Source organism: Gopherus flavomarginatus, chromosome 9, assembly GCF_025201925.1.
Source record: "Gopherus flavomarginatus isolate rGopFla2 chromosome 9, rGopFla2.mat.asm, whole genome shotgun sequence".
Taxonomy (NCBI): domain Eukaryota; kingdom Metazoa; phylum Chordata; order Testudines; family Testudinidae; genus Gopherus; species Gopherus flavomarginatus.
Window position 1 is genome coordinate 3,975,314 of NC_066625.1, and position 21,260 is coordinate 3,996,573.

General features: G+C 42.3%; 1 protein-coding gene across 14 annotated transcripts in view; it reads right to left on the reverse strand.

Moving 5' to 3' along the window:
* TSC2 (TSC complex subunit 2) overlaps window positions 1–21,260 on the reverse strand; it is a 57,863-nt gene that overhangs the window by 15,831 nt on the left and 20,772 nt on the right. For 5 of the 14 annotated variants that reach the window (XR_007776396.1, XM_050968756.1, XM_050968765.1 and 2 more), the window contains 22 exons: window positions 20,959–21,084; window positions 20,585–20,658; window positions 20,058–20,184; window positions 18,369–18,512; window positions 17,870–18,007; window positions 17,218–17,321; window positions 16,322–16,403; window positions 15,159–15,314; window positions 14,694–14,810; window positions 13,603–13,725; window positions 13,135–13,241; window positions 10,231–10,384; window positions 8,832–8,954; window positions 7,889–8,023; window positions 7,023–7,212; window positions 6,463–6,556; window positions 6,017–6,119; window positions 5,694–5,788; window positions 3,346–3,477; window positions 1,607–1,771; window positions 636–788; window positions 300–412 (listed from right to left, as the gene is read on the reverse strand). Coding sequence is in view for 13 of the 14 variants with exons in the window: in XM_050968756.1 (XP_050824713.1) it covers window positions 300–412; window positions 636–788; window positions 1,607–1,771; window positions 3,346–3,477; window positions 5,694–5,788; window positions 6,017–6,119; window positions 6,463–6,556; window positions 7,023–7,212; window positions 7,889–8,023; window positions 8,832–8,954; window positions 10,231–10,384; window positions 13,135–13,241; window positions 13,603–13,725; window positions 14,694–14,810; window positions 15,159–15,314; window positions 16,322–16,403; window positions 17,218–17,321; window positions 17,870–18,007; window positions 18,369–18,512; window positions 20,058–20,184; window positions 20,585–20,658; window positions 20,959–21,084 (2,755 nt within the window). In the remaining variant the exon portion in view is untranslated. The remainder of the gene's footprint in view (window positions 1–299; window positions 413–635; window positions 789–1,606; window positions 1,772–3,345; window positions 3,478–5,693; window positions 5,789–6,016; window positions 6,120–6,462; window positions 6,557–7,022; window positions 7,213–7,888; window positions 8,024–8,831; window positions 8,955–10,230; window positions 10,385–13,134; window positions 13,242–13,602; window positions 13,726–14,693; window positions 14,811–15,158; window positions 15,315–16,321; window positions 16,404–17,217; window positions 17,322–17,869; window positions 18,008–18,368; window positions 18,513–20,057; window positions 20,185–20,584; window positions 20,659–20,958; window positions 21,085–21,260) is intronic. The other 9 variants (XM_050968759.1, XM_050968762.1, XM_050968757.1 and 6 more) reach the window with 5 other exon arrangements.

The window sequence follows — 21,260 nt, forward strand, 5'->3', positions numbered from 1 at the left end:
GCAGATGTATACATTGGTCTCTTAAGCCAGGGGAATTGGCTACTAGAGATGGTTTTACTGCAGGTTTCACCATCCAAACAATTGCTAAGGCCAGCAGGCAGAAATCCACCATTCAGAAAGCCAGCATTCATTGCTACTACTCACTCTAGTTCTTCATTACTAAGTATTGGGTCCTGTGATCAGATCACTCTTGCCTTTTTACATGGCCTAAGTTTGGGTCTGAGACTGGACACACAGATCAAACTTGCCCAATAATGGCTGCAAGTCTCCAAGGACAGAAATGTGCTGAGACTGCTTACCAGACATTGACCTGACTCTGTTGCGAGATCCTCTGCACACCTGCTGGCCAGCTTGAGATTCCAGCTTTGCTGGAGCTTCTTTAGTTTGCCTCACTTGCAAACCAGGGTCTGGACTGGGGAGTGCGGGGAGAATGGGATGGGACGACATGACACGGTTGGGGGAACAGGGAGAAAGAAGGATAACTAGTAACACAGTGGGTTATAATTCATACCAGACTGAAATAAATGTGATCATTCCTTTTATTTACAAAACAGTTACTTCAAATCAGTTCTAACACAATGGTTTTTAACTGGCTTCATTAGGGAAAAGAATGTTAAAATAAGAGTGACGTTTACCTTGACTCTGTACTGGTCTGGAGCTCTCCAGAGTCAAGGCCCAACAGTGACCGTGTTCCTGTTCCAACACTCGTCGTGATAGTCACTAGCTTGTTACCAACCAGCCACGTCTTCGTCCTTCCTCCAGCCAAGAGAAACTCTCCCACAGGAGACCTGGAAATACAGTCTGGAGTGAATACAACTCACATACGTTGCCCAACACCAGAGATTCAGCGGGGAACTTATTTTCTGCATTGGGGTTGAAAAAATTCCTGCTCTTTCCGCATTTAAATAACGACATTTCTTGCAAACTGCACCAAGGTAAAACTGGTAAAGCATAAAAATGCTCCAGCAGGATGAAGGACGCACTGCCTCCTATATTAATTACTTCTCTGGCTTCCAGACAGCATTGCAAATGTATTCCTGGCCTTATCCCTGCTACACGACTCCTTCCAGGATACCAAGTTAGACTAAAATGTCAGTGTTTCCAATTCATGCGGCACCTTTCACCCCGAAGTTTCCCCAAAAGCAACACACACAGACACACAGTCTCTGATGGGAAGGAAAGTAGTCATCAGGCAAACTGCATTACATTGTGGAAGGTGAGGAGGGTGAAATTTGGCCCACGTCCTGGAAGCAAACCTCTGCTCATAGGGAAAGTGCTTTGGGTGTCTTCAAAAACCACACAGAGCAGAAAGGTTGCTAGAGGTTTCATGCAAAAAAGCTGAATGGTTTTCAACATATCTACTCTGGAAAGGCTCAATCCTGAGGCAGTCCTGACAGGATTTGATCCACAGTGCTAGGGGAGTTTTGTGTCGCCAAGCTTCATGCTAAGTCAATGAAGGTTTTGGCCAGAGGGGATGGGTTAAGCCTATGAGACTTGCTGTGCTCATAAGAACCTGAAATTTGATCCAGCAATTTCCAGCTGAGGAGGCGAGACGTACCTTTAGGCCAAAGAATAGCTAACTCCAGAACAAGTAACTGACTCCCACCTCTTGGGCACCGCAGTGAAATTTGAAAAGACATATCGGGCCATCATATCCAGACAGGTCTCTGTGAGTTCCAAATGGAGGTTTTTTAAGTTGTCATCTGCCTGAGCCATTGAATTCTCATCTGCAGAGCCCAGGCTTGAACTAGTGATGGATGTCTGTATCCTACTGAGAGAGGGAGTTTAGAGTGTGTCAAGTTACACTGCAAAACAGGTACAGTACTATTATCTGATCCACACTAAGCCACGGAGCAATTCGCAATACATGCACATGCCTCAATAGGTCTGACTACGTTCAAACGTATCAAACCCAGGGCACATCAGAATCATTCTCAAATCACTAATATTATACAGTCATTGAAGATGACAGCTATGTCACCCCAGAACTGACAGCTCATCGTGAGAAAGAAATGGAAGCATGGTTGACGTTTGTGCAATTTGAGCAGGGTCAGCTCTAGGAGGGATGCGGTGCAGAATAGCAAGGCAAACGGTAGCATCACATATATTGATTTAAAATTGCAGAAATAAAATTCAGAGTTCTGTAAAATCTAGCTAAACCAGTGGCAAAAAAATTGCACTCTGCACACAATTAGTACATTGATATAAAGCAATTCTGTCTTCAAGTAATTGTATTTTAAGCAATGCAATTTTTAAACAATTGCAACAGCAGGCTGTGTTACAGAACTTGTTAGAAGGAATGCCTCAAACCCAGTCATTTGCAAAAAGATTTGGCTGCACCTCAGCTGGGTTTATATTATGCAGGAACTTCTTTGGCATCATTAGATAGTAATTATTTAAATGTTTTGTTACCTATAATTTAAATATAAATAGAAGAGAACCATGCAATACTGTAGTAGACTAATAGGGACATTAGAATTTGAAGTGTCAAAATCACTATTTTCACAATAGTCACTTCTACGCCTCCTCCCCTCCCCCCGCCCAACATGTTATAACAGACAGGGAAAGTATTTGCAATGCAATTCCAGTGACAGTCTGATGCTTATTTCATGTAGCCTAACAACATTGATTTTCACGTAAAGAAACTTCTAGCCATCATATTCCTAGCCAGCAATTTAATATTAAAAGGGACAAATTCAGAAACAGGAGAAAAGGATTTACAATTTTCAAAGATGTGATATGGCCAAATCAAGAGTCAATGACCAAACTATTTTCTTCGGTCATGAAAAAATTAACCATTTTGTAAGGCCTGCCCGTCACGGCTTTGTCCCTTAGATACAATATCCTGGAGATGCACTGATGGTGAGTTACTTTATATCAACAGACTTCTGTGTGCCTTCTTCCCAGCAATAATCAAATGAACCATTCTCTCTGCCTTGCAGGGAAGGTTTGCACACAATCCTAGCAGAAAACTGCGACATTCATGCTTCAGGTTGCCTTTGGAAGGCTGTAATTTAAAAGCCGGTTAACAAAGACTCAAACTTGCACAGAATGCAACCTTTTTATCCTTGATGTTTACTCTGCAATAAAAGAAGCTTTCGTGAATAGACCACCACTGAATCGAAGCACAGGGCAATGTAACACCACCACAACCAGCATTGGTAAACCACAGGACCTCCATGAAGCTTTTCCAAAGCATATTTTGTGGACAGACCCGATTATTATTTTCTGAAGAGGTCATGCAAGCATCCCGCATGCAAGCTCACCCTGCCCCCACCCACCCTTGCAGCAAAGTTTCCAAGTGCAGATTTGCTCTTGGATTCTCCCCCTTTGAAGTGCCACTACCTGCGAACCACATGTTCTGACACACTGATGCTGCGGGATCGGAAGGCATCAACTGCAGAGGCTTCTTTCAGCTCTTTCACTGGAGGAGAGTTATTCAAGCCTTGCCTTGCATTTTTGGCTATTCTTAAACTACTAGGTGAAGAAGCACCAAGCCCCGAAAGAGGTGTAATTGCACAGGTCACAGGAAGGGAAGAAATCATTGTAGGGATGGAGGTTGAAAGGTCACAGGTCACAGGGTCAATATTGGGGAATCCCAGAGGGTGATGTAAAACAAAACAAAAAAAATGTCAAAAAGGAAAAATTAAAACATAAAACCAGGCAGAGTTGAAAGCATAAAAATCACTTTTGAAAACAAAATTTTAAAAAACACTACAAACAAATGAAATTAGTACAAATAAAAACTGATGTAAATGATAGTTGGAATACTACACTGCACTGAGGAAGAGAAAATAGGTTTGCACTCAGATTTGGTATCAAGGTTTCTCCAATCTGAAGAGCTGAGCTTGTTTCAACTTCCATTGTGTTACTCTAACCAGGGGCTCTTCTGCAATATTATCACCGTTAAATAAGACTTGTATAGAGACTTTATCCTGAGATCTCAAAGTGCTTTTCATACATGAAGCCTCAAAATATCCATTTGAGACAGGCAAGTATCTTTGCTCTACTTGTCTGGAAACTGAGGCAGAGAGGTTAAGAGGCTTGCCCAAGGTCTGAAAGTGAGCCAGTGATTAAGCTGGAAACAGAACCCAGGTGCCTTGACTAACCAGTAATAGTTTCTCTCAACTGAGACAAAACACAGTCATTTCAAGTGATCTCCTCCCTTGCTTGTGTGTAATTACAAGCATGAGGAATAAGGTTCTTTTTCCAAAAGGCTTTGGGACATTGGACATGAACTAAGCTTTCTAATTTGTCCTCAATAAAGTCAGACCCGTGGACCTGATCCTGAAAACCCTTACTCACAGAAACAGCATCACTGACTGGGACTTCTTCCATAAACAAGGATCTGCAGAGGAGCACATGTTACTGTCCAATTACAGTTTGCATCCCCGAAGAGAATTCTGCAGAACTAGGTGGGTTAACAAGGGCAACAGCCTTCCAAACTCTGTAGTATTCCAACCCAATGAAATTAAGTAAGTTTTGGGAAAAAGACAGATTAACAAACTGCAAAATGAGAGATGATTGGCAAAGTGTCTAGTCCAAATTTTAAAAATGAAACAAGAAAATGAAGGATAAGAGATTATTAACTTGCAAACACAAGACAGAGTTTACAGCTATGGCATTAAGGCGAGGATGGTGTTTCTTTGTTACAAGATCCTTATTATACTTTGCAATTAAAGGAGAGGCACTCTCCCCAGAGCATTTAAATGTTACTATGGCCTCACTGCAGAAAAAAGCTGACGCAAGTTCAGTGAACCAAGTCAAAGAGGAGTCCAGTGGATAAGCTACCTTTGCAAAACACTGAGTGACTTCCAAACTACATCGTCCCTCTCTGCAGATGCTACTTCAAAATGTCAATGGCTGTTTCAAATAACAAGAATACTTGAATGGACTTCAAGGTTCTACCTGAATTGATGTACTGATTTCAAAACACTCCTTCCTTGTGGGATCAATGGGTTAAGATACTTTACAGTGAGTTGCCTGTTAGCTACAAAGATTTTAAAAAGTGGACACTACCGCCTGTCCTCTTGTGAAACTGAAATCTAGACTCTACTGCCCTATAGCAACTTTCCACGGCAGACTGGTTTGTCATTCTAGTTTTTTTTCCTTTCAGAAAGGATCAGAGATCCAGCACTCTCTTCTTCACAGAATAACAGAGCAGCAATAGGTCAGATTCTGGATCTACCAGAATTTAGACTAGGCAAAAATAAAGTGGTGGCACTCATAATCCACCCAACTACTCCAGTTTATACACATTGCTATTAAAATGATCCGCAATGAAAGAATTTAAGCATCCACTGTCAAACTATCATTAAGGTGCAGAATTAACAAACCACTGAGATGAACAGAGCATGCACCCCTCTCACTATTTTTTCAGCCAGCACTATGTTGATTCACATTCAGCGGACAGAATTATTTTTAGAATGCAAGCTTACATTCTGCAGAAGTGGATGGGGGCAACCAGTGACGTCTTAGTACGAATACATACTATTAACCACCAGCTCGTTCTGACCTCAGGTTTAACAACTTAGACTGCCTTAATGCAGAACATGCTGATTATCAGAAAGATTACACAGCATCTTTAAGGACACAGACAGTTCTCTTCAGAAAGCACAGGAAAGCATTTGGCATTTAAACTGCTCCTAATGAAGAGCTACCCATAGCCCCAACTGGAATGGAATACAATTTACCTTTTCGGCCTCTCGTTCAGACTTGTACTGCGAGCCCTGAAACTGTCCTTCTCAGGGGTGTCATCAAATGAGAGGAGGACGTTTGACCGCAAGCCCTGCCAATTTGGACACACAGATAATGGTTCAAACGGTTGGTATTTGCAGCCCACACACCATGAGCCAATCCTCAAGAGCTACATTTGATTTTGAAATTCTAACGTATTAGTAAGTACAGGTGTTATTTTGATGTAAAATAGAATCTCTGTAAATTGACAGCAATAATGCCCACAGATTGCAGTTCTCAGAGCACCCTTTGTACTGCGAGATCCAGCCATCGCTGTTACCTTTGTAATGTAGGGAACAAAGTCTTTCCGGAAGGGCAGGCGACATCGGATGAACCACATAGCGATCACATGGTGTGCCAGGCACACGATGTACTGGTTAAACCTGAACAGGGGAAGATTTCAGTAGTTCAGCGGTGCAATCTGAACACATTTTCAGAAGAGATGCAGTTCAATACTAATATTACAGAGGTGTGGGAGAGAATACTACTGTACATTCAAGGGGAAAAGGAACTTGGAGTGCAATTAGCAACACACGTTATTTATCTTGAAGCTAAATCTGGCCCTCCCTGAGCAACAAGACCCATATATAAAGGCATCACAAACAACTATATTTTTCCTCTGCAGATCTTAAAACACTTTACAAAGGTAAGTAAGTCTCATTTTCCCCAATTTACAGATGGGGGAAAGGAGAGAAAAACAACAACAAAAAAGATTCGTGAACTTACTTGGAGGGATTTGTGTATGGCAGAGAGATGGCAAACACGCTCGCATACTGCTCAGCTGCAAAGTTCCTATAGAGGTGAGGCAGCCTGGCTAGAGCTGGAACAGTTCAATAAGAAAATCATTTGTGAAGTCTGGATGAGAGCACTGTTACTGACTCAGAATTTAGCTGAAGCATCCGGCATTTTCTAAATCATTGGTACCAACAGGAAAGCTAATGTTACATTACATTCTGTAAATATTATTTTGCAAGGCATAAGCTACAAGGAGGGAAAGATAGCCTCAGATTTTCCAATTCTCTGATGTTTTAACATGTAAAGCATGTTTCTTTTTTCTCAGTCTGCATGTGCATTAGGTTGAGCAGCTGGGTTACATGAGCAAGAGTAGACTAGATGTTAAGATTTTATGGCAGTTGCAGCACATTACAACTTGTTCTAGGGTTCAATGTATTTCTGGTATTTAACCTTAAACTAAACCAAGATGATGATACTCATGCTAAATAACACAGTTAGCCTTTTCACAGCCACTGAAGAACATAAGAAACACAATTTCCACTGCAACTTACTTGAAAGAAATTCTAAGAGAGGTATTGCCATGTTTGCTGTAGCAGAAATGTGGGTTAACTTGACTATCAAGACTGGCAGTGCCTTTATGATGATGTCAGGCATCTCAACGCTGCATACTGATAAAGCCACAACGCACTGGTTTGCACATCGATAAATTAAGCCATGTTCCAGGCAATAAACCATTTCACGCTAGAAGAACAGAACAGAATATGCTCGGTATAATAAAATAAAACCAGGATCCATCTGCCACTAGACTGCAACAAATCTCTAGCATTTCTACATACTAAAATGCTAGTTGTGTGTTGGTAATTGCATTGCTAGGGCCAGCAGCTAAAAGAATTTTTACCAGAAATACACTAGCAATTTGAGACTACAATCTCAAGAGGAAAAAAAAAAGTCACAGGCGTTTCTGCACTGCTGGACACATCTTGGCTCTAAATCTTAGACAAGATATTTGTCATCCTGAACTTTTTGAAATAATCAAGTTTAAGATTACAGTTTCTGACAGAATAAAAAGGGACAAAATGTTTAAGGCGTTTCTGCTCCCTTCCGATGGTTATCAGGGACTTTCAGACCGGGAGAAAGAACCGAATGACTATGCAGGGGATGGCAACTGACTATACGAAGTGCTATTAAATACACAAAGCTCAGAATGTGAATAGAGTTTTACTAACTTCTCTCAGTAACAGTTAACCTGCATTACTTTTACTTACAGTGGGTACACTGTTTTCTGGCAGAACTGCCCTTTATATGTCCAGTGCAAATGCTTACAGGGCAACTGTACATTTAGTCTCCAAGTCGGAGAAACAAGTGCACTGGAGACAGACTCAGACTTCACCTCCCGCAGCCCATCCCACTGCCATACCTGTTTAGCTTTGTCCAGGTAATTATGGTAAGAGATCAATGCAGTCAACACTGGAACCACAGCCAGGTGCAAGTCATTGCGGGAGAACCCGTCGGGAGTGCCACGCAACCTCTCAGCTGTCTTTTTGTCTGTAAGCTAATCAGTTACACACTGGGCCTGAGTACTTTTCTTTTCACGTGCCTTTTCAATTCAGGTCTTTTGGGTCACATTTTCGTAGTACAAGAGCAGTATACGGTTCCATTATGAAACAACATTAGCTTTCAGGTCCCAGAGCTCAATCATATATGTACTAGAATCTGGATGCTGCAGTTGGAGCATAATCTTCACAGTAAAACTATGAAATAAATCCCTTAGCTAACTTTGCACAGTTTTAGTGTTGGGGGATGGATTTGCAGGAGCAGGGCCAGTGCAACCCATTAGGCGACCTAGGGCGCTGACATTTGGGGGGCGGCGACTGCAGCAGCCGAACATCCAGTCACTGCGGTCGTCGGCGGTGTTTTGGGGGCAGGACCTTCTGCCGCCTCTGTTGGGGATGCCATTTTGGGGGCAGGACCTTCTGCTGCCTATGGCGCCAAAAAGGCTGCTGGCGCTCCTGTGCAGGAGACCATTATATACATCTAAAACCCCAAAGCCTTATATGCAAGTCAGTTTGTTTGGGTTTAGACCCAAGTGTCCTCAAAACTCACTCAGTGTATGGATACCCTTTTATAACTATAATCTTTAGTAATTGAAGCATATGGACAGTTAAACATCTAAAGGAATTTAATTATCTCTAACCCAAAGTTTTAAGCTAAAGGAAAGGGGTCAAGTTTTGGTGAGGGGGAGGAGGGACAGATTAATCCCAAAAATATAGGGTATAAAATAAGGAAGCCTCAAGGCAAATACATTTCTATTAGAAGTAAATTGTGGTGTCTAGATCTCAGGAGGACACACTGGTTATTACCATGGAGCAGAGTGCAGAGCACAGCTGGTCAAGCTTGCAAGGGGAGGTTAAAAACAGCACTTTGTAGTGGAGAGACTCCGGTAACTTGTTGAGAACCAGTTTCAACACCTTCCAGTCTGTCTCCTGGAAAGAAGGGGAGAGAGTTTAGTAAGGAACAAAATAACTTTCCATGGGAAGCTTTGCATGATGTATATGTTAAATTTGAAAATAAAGCCCATCAAGTGTCAAACAATGATTTGTTGTTTACTTCTGTAATCCCTTGTTTCTCCAGCCCTGTTAGTAAAGATCCTGCTTTTATTTGATGCATGGGTTGCTTCCAGGGTTCCACCCAAATGCATCCTCTAGCTCAGATGTAGCATGGACATTTTGATACCATAAAACGGACTGATCTCCAAACAGATGGTGAAAACAAGCAGAAAGAGTCCGACCAGGGCCTTTTCTACATGTGCTTCCTCCATCCGCCAAAACAAAGAAAGCAATTCTACCATTCAAGACAACTCCTGGACCCAAAAAATGAATAAAATGCTGTCCAGAACCAACATTAATGCACTTCATTATTTCCTTTCCATATTCAAATATCTAATGGTGAACAGTCTGTCAACTTAAGTTGAACTTCTAATTTTGGGGTTTTTTATTATTAGTTTTAAATCCTCTTTGAGAAACAGGGTGATATTTTTCCTACTGGCTTTTGGTCTCTGTTAAATGAAAAAAAAAATTCACTCTTATTTCCTGTGAAGCAGAATCCAGTGTCGGTCTGCTAGGTTTAGGAAGGGTTTTACTTGTGATCCTCCTGGTGGCTGAAGAGTTGTAGGATCACACACAAACAATTTTCGGATGGAAAGGTCTGGATTTCAAGAAGCTATTTAGATACCGCCGGCTGGTGTTGGGTATTCTGGATAACACTGATTGCTACATAATTTTAAAATACAGGCCAGTCACATTTTAGGTTTAAATATAATTATGTTCTTTTAAGAAAAATAAAGCACAACAGTATATTAATTGGCTATACTGTGAAATGGTGGGTAAGTCTCACAAATTATACTTTTGAGAAAAGATTCAAAAAAGCATCCCATCAGACAAGTTTTAAAGCCCTCTGAGTAAACAGATTAGGCTCAGCACTACATATGCAGTTTAACTGGCCACCACAAGTGGATGAGTTAAAAGCTCTATTCCTGCTTCTTAGTGTAATGAGTGTCATGATCTTCCACAAGAAATATCAATTTTAAAAAAAATTCAATGGGAGTTTTTTGGGCATAAAGGGGATAAAAAGCTGACATTTTGGAACATTTCAGCATCAACATTCCAAACCACTTGAGTTTTAGACACGTTTCTGATGTCCTTCTTATCAGTTCTCAGAGCTCCAAATGTGCGCACAGAACTCCACTATTCATCAACGTACCTGCTTCAAACACTGCAGAAGGACTCGGAAGAGCAATGAGTAGGGCAAGTAGCCCATCCGAAGAGTGGCATTCTGGGAAGAAACACTGGGGCTTCCTGATGGAGGTGAGAGGGTCCCAGCAGGCTTTTTTTCAGATACCCTTTTCTCTGGTTCTCTACGACATGGAAATACAAACCAGGTCAGTGTTTCAGTAGCCATTACCAGACACGAAAGATGAGAAATGCATATGCAAAGCAATAGATTTCAGGGAAGTGACCAAGCCAACTAGTCAGAAACATGCATCGCTTTATCATCTACAACAAAGGCTGCTTCTCCAAGTTCCTTTTCAGAGATCTTTCTGTTAAGAGGGTTAAGTTAAAGAGTCAGTTACTACCAGACTAGGCTGTGCAACTTGAAGTAGCAACATTTCTACAGATCACTGTACTGCATCTTAGGGTACGTCTACACTACGAGATAATTCCGATTTTACATAAACCGGTTTTATAAAACAGATTGTAGAAAGTCGAGTGCACGCGGTCACACTAAGCACATTAATTCAGCGGTGTGCGTCCACGGTCTGAGGCTAGCGTTGATTTCCGGAGCGTTGCAGTGTGAGTAGCTATTCCGTAGCTATCCCATAGTTCCCGCAGTCTCCCCCGCCCCTTAGAATTCTGGGTTAAGAGCCCAGTGGCTGATGGGACAAAAATCATTGTCGCGAGTGGTTCTGGGTAAATGTCGTCAGTCATTCCTTCCTCCGGGAAAGCAAACAACGGCAGACAATCATTTCGCACCCTTTTTCCCTGGATTGCCCTGGCAGATGCCATAGCACAGCAACAATGGAGCCCGTTCAGATTTTTTTTTTTTTTTTTTTTTTTTTTTACAGTCACCATATGTGTACTGGATGCCGCGGACAGAGGCGATACTCCAGTGCTACACAGCAGCGTTCATTTGCTTTTGCATGATAGCAGAGATGATTACCAGTCGTTCTGTACTGTCTGCTGCCATTGTAAATTGGCAATGAGATGATGGTTATCTGTCCTTCTGTGCTGTCTGCTGCTATCATGGGTGCCCCTGGCTGAGATCGGCCGGGGGCGCAAAAGCAAAACTGGGAATGACTCCCCGAGTCAATCCCTCCTTCATGATTTCTAAAAATAGAGTCAGTCCTGCCTAGAATATGGGGCAAGTGTTCTATAGAACCAGTGTATCAGAGAGTACAGCTGCTCCATGTCAGATCCCACAGAAATGATGAGCTACATGCCATTCACGGGGGGTGCCCCCACAACAATACCACTCATTGCTTCCCTCCTCCCCCAACCTTCCTGGGCTACCGTGGCAGTGTCCCCCCACATTTGTGTCATGAAGTTATAAAGAATGCAGGAATAACAAACAGTGACTTGTTAGTGAGATAAAATGATGGGGAGGCAGCCTCTCGGTGCTATGACAGTCCAGGCAGGACATTAAACAGTGCGGAGGAGAGGAGCCCAGCATCCCGCTGCTATGATAGTCCAGGCAGAACAGAATCTTTTCTTTACACAGGAAAGGGAGGGGGCTGATGGAGCTCAGCCCCCAGTTGCTATGATGAGGACAATTACCAGCCGTTCTGTCCCATCTACTGGGAATGACCAGGAATCATTCCTATTTTTACCCAGGCGCCCCTGAGGCCAGCCAGGGGTATTCAGCAGTTATCAAGCACGGGCTGATGGTGACGACGGATAGCAGTCATATTGTACCGTCTGCCACCAGGGAGGGGAGAAGAGCTGATACTGCTCTTCACTGCTCCAGCATCGCGTCTACCGCCAGCATTAAGTAGACATAGGGTGACACTGAAAAAAGTAAAGAAACGATTTCTTTCCCTTTTCTTTCATGTGGGGGGGGAGGGAGTAAATTGACGAGCTATACCCTGAACTACGCTGGACAATGTGTTTGAACCTACAGGCATTGGGAGCTCAGCCAAGAATGCAAATACTTTTCGGAGACTGATGGGGACTGTGGGATAGCTGGAGTTCTCAGTACTCCCTCCCTCCCTCCATGAGCGTCCATTTGAGTCTCTGGCTTCCCGTTACGCTTGTCATGCAGCACTGTGTAGCCTGTAGATTTTTTTTTCAAACACTTTGGCATTTCGTCTTCTGTAACGGAGCTCTGATAGAACGGATTTGTTTCCCCATATAGCGATCAGATCCAGTATCTCCCGTACGGTCCATGCTGGAGCTCTTTTTGGATTTGGGATTGCATCACCACCCGTGCTATCAGAGCTCCACGCTGGGCAAACAGGAAATGAAAATCAAAATTTTGCGGGGCTTTTCCTGTTTACCTGGCTGCTGCATCCAAGTTCAGATTGCTGTCCAGAGCGGTCACAGTGGTGCACTGTGGGATACCGCCTGGAGGCCAATACCATCGATTTGCGGCCACACTAACCCTAATCCGATATGGTAATACCGATTTTAGCGCTACTCCTCTCGTCGGAGAGGAGTACAGAAACCGATTTAAAGAGCCCTTTATATTGATATAAAGGGCCTCATAGGGTGGACAGGTACAGCGCTAAATCGGTTTAACGCTGTTAAAATCGGTTTAAACGCGTAGCGTAGACCAGGCCTTAGTGTAAAACCAGATTTCTCAGTCTCCTGGCAGGAAATTGCAAACAAGGGATTCGTAATCTTTTGCAGAGTAGCTACATAAATCGCAAGTCTCCAGTACATAGAACTCTGAGGCTCCTGAGAGCTCTGCATGCCAAGGATTTACAGGACTGTTTCTGAAGTTATTTACTAGAGGGAACTCCCACCCCAACAATAACTATGAATGTGGTCTGATAACTGCTGACCAGAATTTGGGAGATGAGAAGAGTTGTATAGAGACTGTGACAGACTATTAATACACACGTGAGAATCTTAAGGTTTCAGAGGTACTACAATGCAATGAGAAACATACACCAAGTCACAGAGGCAGTAGGGGCTAAATCTCACTGCTCCATCCTTGTTGGTCAGGCCAAGGCGGTGGAGGGAGTCCGCTCGAAGCATCAGCAGAAAGTCAAATGCCTGCAAGAGAGAAGATTTCTCACTGCATTCTGGAATGACTCAAAACCTCTGCTGATGGACTATTTCCCCAGCTTCTCACCACCCAATCTGCTGTCGTTCCTGGCCAGCAAGAAGATTTGCTCTGCATTGGGGCTGATTCTGTAGGGGCTTCCACTCCCTGAACTCAAATTCTATGGAATTTATGAACACAGTGCCATCAGCTAACTAACATTTTACTCCAGCACCGATTGTTCTACAGCTACAGAAGCATGCTGCAGAGTACACAGTAATAACTTCCTACAAATGCCCCATCTTCTACCCAGTTAAAGCATTTGTTCTGCCCCTCCTTCTATCACAGTGTTAGGAGAGAGACTATCCATACCTGCAACCTGATGCTGCTAGCAATCGGAAGGCAGTACACGTTCTTATAGTGGAGCTCGATGTGATTAATAAGCATTTCATATACCCGAGTGGCATGGCTGGCAGGCAAGCTGTACAGCTTTGTCTACAGAGGCATAGAACAACAGTCAACAGACACACCGAAAGTTTACTTGTTAACAGAGTAGCCCATCTTTGGTCAATCAGCATCAAATTTACAAAGAAAGGCAATGTAAACTGTTCTTGAGGCCAACATGAACAGATGAGGCCTCAGAGGATCCTGGGGATCACACACACAAAATCCCTAAACAGATTGACCTTCCTGCTTTTAAGAGAGCACAGCATGTGTGCATTATGGATACCAACATGTCTATGAAAACTGTTAGAGTGCAAGTTTGACCTTTAATTTATGAATTACCCGATAAAGACAGCACTATACTCCACTGACGCTGCTAGTAGCATCAACAAACAAAGGGCAGGGCAAGCTTTGAAACAGCCTGGGAAAGTGGTGTTTGGATCTTGACAGACTAAAGTCACTTAAGTTGTTTTTGTAAAATTTCCACTATCTTGAATGGTGAGTGTGTGGCAATACAAGAGATCTGGGTAGTTTTTGCCCAAGGTAGCAACTGAATTAGTGAGATTTCTGGTGAGAAATTTCAGCCACATTAGAACTCTTCTAATTTTTGATCTAATCTAGACCCAGAAAGTCACAGGTGTGGGTTTGGATCTGGGGATCTGAATTTCTTTGGGGTTAGGATTCAAAAAGATTCAGATTTGAGAATCCAGTTCTGGCTCCTTTCTAACTAGACCCTAGAAACATATCACCAAAACACTTACATTTATGACATGCTGGCTGTTAGTAGCTAAAGATTTAATAATTAATACATCGTATGCAAGGTATCCAGTCAAGAACTGAACTAATCCAATCATGGCTAAAATATCCCCTATTCTGTTAGTTTAAAGAGTGGGACAAGTGACTTAGTCTATGAAGTTACAGAAGAGAAAGAATTTGTTATTGGGTATTGACTGGCCAGTAAATAAAGCCCTAGAGACCACTTTTTAAGGGAGGGATTTTTAAACACTCCACAGTTTTACCTGGAGAATTACCAGGAGGCCTAGAACAGCTGTCTTCACATCCTCTAAAGCAGCAGAATGAGATAGAAAGTCTCTCTCCTCCAGATCAACAGGAGCCCAAAGAGAACGTGCAGCCACCTTTTAAAAACAAAAGGAGAAATGTCCTTTAAAACCCACATCGGGCACAATGAGACGCCGAATTAATTCCATGCCAACAGGTCAGAAAGGCACAAAATAAATGGTTCCACTGAAAGTCTCCTAATATCGTAGATTAGCTTGGATGTGCATTAGCAGAGCTGGTTCCAAAGCACCTTTTTGGTTTCCATTAGAGCTCTGGTTTCCCCCAAAATCCAGGAGTCCTACACCATCCCCCAGGATCATATAGATAATTAACTCTTCACCTTCCTTGGTCTCCAATAAAGTGATTGGATAAGAGATGGAGACAAAGTTATTGGAAGTATCACTCCTGAGCAAACAAAGCCTCACCTTTTCTATGATATCAAGCAAGCTGTTAAAGTGATGCGTGTTGCAGCCCTCGGCCAGGTCCACCAATAGCTGAGTGGCCAGTTTCCGGACTTGGTGGTCTTTATCTTCTGGAATATGTGCCAGCTGTGAGATCACCACCACGTTAATCAGCTCCTCCTGTAATAGCATAGACTGTTCAGCAAAATGTCTCCCAGCTCACTCTTATTAGTGAGTTAACACAAATGCATACCCATGATCAAAGAATCATGAGGTCATACTAGCTTTAGTCTTCATTACCTAGTTGTTTAGTCTGCTGGATTTTTTTCCTCCAGCCTATTTAAATATCTTTCTAGGTCATCTCTTCAAACATTTAGACTATTGTTGAACTTGGACTCGGCAGCTTAGGTCTTTATCAATCTGACAAAGGTTCTGTAGCTCAACTTCAGCAGACCTCATTCACATGGGATTCACAGGCCTTGTTTTTTGGAGAGGTAGGAAACGAAGAGGTAGCAGCCAGTTTAATAGAACTTGGAGGAATCTGAGCAGTGCCTCTCCCACTTTCCTTATATCAGATACACTGAGCAGACTTTCCTTTGAGTTAACAAGCAAATCAAGCAGAGTTCACTGGGCTCTGCTCTATCACAGCACCTGCCATCTTGGATTTCAATTAAAATGGAAACATTGAGTCGAATCAATCCACTCATGTCAGATAATATCTTGACCTCATCTAAGTACAAATGAAACTTTGTCTTTACCCAAACCAGATTAAATCTCCCATTCCCAACACTAAAAAATATATTTTTCTGTAAAATGAATGGAAGTGACAACCTCTTTGGGAAACCTTAGGACAGGGAAAGAAGGTATCCACAAGATGCACAAGGTGAAAATTAAAAAAAGCACATTGTCAAAATAGATCTGCTAATATCAACTCTCATTACACATACATCATACTGACAATAGACTTAAACGCAACTATAGCCCACATTTAATATGCAAGTCCTTTCAGTCACACTGCAGAGAAACCTAATTACAGGGTCCTACATTTTCAGAACCGTTGTACTGACTCTTTAGAACTGCAGAAACTAAGTCTGAAGAACACACACAATTAAACAGAAAAACATTTCCACCACCCATTCCAGATCTCCAATTCAAACACCCCAACTAAATATCAATAAAATACAAACCTCATAAAATTGTCTGTTAATGCTCAGGACAAAAGACAAGACATCCAGAACTTTAATCCGAACTGCACTACGACATTCGTTCCTAAAAGGGAAAAAACAAACCCAAAATGGACAAAAAAGAGTTAGGGGGAGGACAGAGATCATGTTGTGACAAACTCCCTTTTTTCTGGGTTAAAAACATTACAAGCAAAGGCCACGTGAACCTTCAGTGAATGTTCTCTGCATATGAAGTTGCAACACCAAGCAGACAAGGTGCTATCATCAAGAAAAACCTGGAGGCTGTCTACGAAAACAAGACTTCCTGTTGTAGCACATGAGCAGCCGTACCCATCTCCAAAACTTAAGAGTCAACCAGGGAGAGCATGTGTGAATGGGAGAGAGACTCTGTGCCACAACTTCAGAACCACATACACAGGGGTGAAGTGGTCTTTATCTTAATTTTTTAAAAGGAGTCAAAAGCTCTGTAGATATGAGGGGATCATTCTACAATAAGAAAGCATGTTCTGGGGAGCTGCCATTGCAGAACCCCATACTACAGGATATTGTCAAATCAGAAGCATTCCTGATATTTAGAAGGTAGGGTTGTAGTTCTGATACCAAGGAAGATACCACGCAACGGAGCACAGGATAGTTAATTAGAGAGGTGAAGCAGCCAACAGCCACCCTCCACTTCATTAAATGAAGAAGGATGATAAAGAAGCCTCAGTTGAACATTTTTGTTCTGTTAATTGGATAAAAGGGAAATCCTGCATTCTGGAATCACCCCCATATTTCAGCAGCCATTACTAACATTAAAGAGATCCAGAGAGTAAGCTTGTTTTTAAAACAGACAGTTCATTAAACAGACTGCACACACATTGAAACAACCTTTTCTTTTTAAAGCTGCGGTTTCCTACCTGAAGAACCTCTCCATTAACACCTTCAGGTTATGAATCCAGCCATCCTTGGCAGGGTGAATAGACTGAGCTTTGTACGTTATTAAGTTTAGTAGAGAAGATTCCTTAAAAAAGAAAAAGAAAAAGTAAGAATGGTTCAGTGCTTACCTACAGTGCATGCATCTCCCTTCCCCTCCCTCCAAGAACAGGCCTCAAGGGGCTGTGAAGTCTTCACTGTAGCTTTATAACATGCGCTATTTTATAACTCCCGCCGCCCTTGGTTGTATGGGATAAAAATCTAATATTGATGTGAGCAATAAGAGGACGGATGGTCTTGTAGGCACTCAGATTGGGACTCTGGAGTTCTGGGTTTAAATCCTGGCTCTGCCAGACTTCCTATGAGACTTTGGGCAAATCATTTATTATCCCTGTACCTCAGCTCCCCATCAGTAAAATAAGAATATTCAATTTTTCCTGTGGGTGTCTTGTGCAATCTGGGACAGGGACTGTTCCTTAATATGCATTCATGCAATGCCTCCCAAAATGGACCCCATGTTTTGGGTGGGGCCTCTAGACACTACTATAGAACAGAGAAACATTTCCAGGAGGTTTAAAAGGGGGAAAAAAAAACACAATAAGCCATATTGACTTGTGATGGGAGAGAAGGTCTTACAGGTCTCTGATCAGCACATCTCTCCACCAGCTCAAAGAATCTCTCCTCAGACCCATGGAATTCGTTTTGGTCACAGAGTTCTTCTACTGTAGTCAACAGAGCATGCACAATGGACTTCAAATCCTGGTTCTCTATACTCTGAAACACAGACAAGGCCGCTCTAAATGGTTTCTTTTTTAATTACGAAGTATGTCACAATTGAAATAAGAGTGTTGGCTGAGAAGTATTAGTCAGAAGTTAGGCCAGACCCACACTCAATAGTCTTCCCTTCCAACACCAAATACCCCACCACCTCCATGACAAGCACAACTCCACTGATGGGGGAGCCCCAGAGTCAGACATCAAGTCTATAGACTGTGGCAGGGTACACGCTACCCCCCATCCAAAGCAGAAGCTGTAGAGTGCTTTTCAGTATTAAAAAATAAGACCATTTTATAAACCAAAATACTTCCTAGAAGATGTTTTTATAACGTATATCAAGATTTGACTCAATACCTACCTGTAGCTGCTGGAGTAATCGCTCAACGATATCCAGAAGAATATCCCAAGTGACAGCCTGCAGCTCCTTCCCATACTTCTTGATTAATCTGGTTATGGACAGGACTATTTCATATGATACAACTGCATTGGGACAAGTCATGGCCTGGAATACAAGTTCCTGAGGTGAGTCAATGATCTGTAACCTTCTTAAACTGAACTCGATCAACATCCTACATATTAAGAAGTTTAGCTGAAGGGCTCACTCCTTCCATCAACCTACCTACTGCCTCTCAGGGAGGTGGTTTAACGATGGGGACAGAAACCCTTCAGTTGCTGTAGTAAGTGTCTACATTGAAGTGCTACCGTGACAACTGCAGCGCGGCCACTGTAGTGTTTCAAGGATAGAAAAGCTCGAAGTCTGAGGCTACAGCTGCAAAAGCCAATCAAAAGATGGCCATTTTATAAGCACAATAATGTATTCTCAACAGGTGCAAGTCAGATGTTAAAATGCACCCCTGGTTCCACATGAACAGCAGGTTGGAGACAGTACTACCAGCTCCACATGACACGACATACACCCCTCACTGGAATACGTAGTTCAGTTTAGAACATGGTAACTCTTGTGGCTTGGCTGAAAGGTCCCCAAACACTGAAAAGACGGTAGGATTTTGTAATGAGACAACTCAATCTGGTCACTCCTACCAAGCCCATTATAGGAAACTTCTAATATGTTTCAGGGACTCTCTGGCCTAACACATAATCTACAGATCAAACATACAGCATGGGCAGTCAATAAGGAAACTTCAACACCATTCCCTTTGCTGTGGTTAAAATCCATTACAAAAATAGCCCCGCCATCTCCCAAAGTACAGAAGAGGGCACGAAAGGTGGCAGGCTGCTCCCAATTTAATATCATACCAAGGGCTTAGTAAGTGCCCTGGTAGAGGAGAAGTGATCACAGTACAGCTTCCAGCATGAACACCCAGCCAGTCAAATGCGTCAGCCTTCTCTCACATAGCTGCAGTTTTCATTAACAGGCACTTAGGCCAACAAGCTCATAAATCTTAATCCTTCCCTCAGGGTGTCTCTCCATTTAAAAAATCCTGGCACTAATATTAAAAAAGGGCCACACTTCACTTTTCATTCATGCTGACTTTGTCCCCTCTCCCTACATTTGTATGCTGTAGACTAACCTGCTTGCAGCAGGCATAGGATTTTTTTTGCTATCTAAACCATCTAGAAAGTTGTTTGTGGTACCTCAGTGTCTCCAGACCTCTGCCTGTGCAAACAGTTCACTCTGCTGAGGACTGAAACGCTTTAGGTACAAACCACACTATGGGGTAACTGGGTGAAATTAATGGCCTGTGTTAAATTAAGTCAAGCTTGATGTTTAAATGGTCCCTTCTGACCTTAAACTCTAAAGAACTATGAAAAATTCAAGAACTGCTATGTGGATCAGTAAAATATTCCCAAACGAAGCATCAGTTTAAGCTTGAAATAGCTATTGTCTCCTTGTTTCATGTGTTCCCCCATATGTCTCTATCCAGCTGTTGGCTTTTGTCTTATAATTAGATTGGAAGTTCTTTGAGGCAGAAACTGTCTTGTGGTTCTGAGTTTGCACAGCACCTAGCACAGCATGGTGCTGGTCCACGACTGAGGCTCCTAGGCATTATCACAAGATAAAAGTTCCTCCCAAGTATCACTGTACCTTGAGAAATGAGGGCAGCACTGATGTAGGTGAGTTCTTGAGAGAATACAGTCTGTGTGCACCCCACAGAGCCATTCCGACAAAGAACACTGCTCCTCTCAGTAATGCTGCATCCGTCATGTAGGCTCTAAGACAGGGTGCAGAAGGTAAGTCAAGTTTTTAGATCATACTATAGCAGCAGGTTTAGTTTTAGAGTACAAGACTCACGCAAAGGGAAATGAACAATACTCAGTACTTCTAAATCAGAGCATCTTAAGGGACTTTAAAACCATGAAGACTAACCATTTAGGCACTGTTCTCATTTTACTAATGGGAAAACATAGGTACAGAAATGTTAATTAACTTGTCCAAAATCACAAAGCAGTCATTATTTCTAACCATTACATCACACATGAAATTTTGGGTCTGCTCCTGCTCCCATTAGAATCAGCACATCTTTTATTTCAGTCAAAGCAATACTGAGCTTTTTTTTTTTTTTTTTTGGTTTTGTTTTAAAAACTACTATTTAATAGCATGATATTCCATACCTGTCTTCCATGATGCGGCACATGTTGTATATAGCACTGTGCCCCAAATGGGTTCCCAAGAGATTGCGCATAAGCTAAAAAGCAAGTATGAGAGGATTTTCAGAGAAGGTTTTAGTAGGTCATTATACAGCTTCAGGGTCCCATCAGTCAAGAGAGATTACATTTGCTATTAAATAATGAATAGTGTGGCATTTAATAAACTAGAGAAGTGTGGTATATGCTCCGATCTCCTCTCAAAGAACTATTATAATCATAATAAAGGTAACTGGAGTCTAGATTTTTAACATACTAATATTCAGAACAATATTGCTTTAATGAGACAAAACTGTGCATGGTACAGCAACTAATGTCAAGGGAAATGAAAGGATTCTGACCTTCCAGCATGGCTCACAAAGCTCCTTAACGTTGATGGTGCGGCACAAGGTGATGATAAATACTGGGAGGCTCTCCGAGGGCAGGCAGTTGTAGCAAACCACAGCATCTAGGACCTGCAGGGAGACCTTTGTGGGGGTGAAAAGCACAATGGTTACTCACTTCTTCCTTGACCTAGCATTGAAATACAGCAGGTTAAACTCTGTTCTCACTTACGGCCACAAAACTCCTCAGAAATCAATAGGGATACACCAGGTGTTCATCAGTTCAGAATGTAAACCAAACTATGACAAGGACGGTTAAA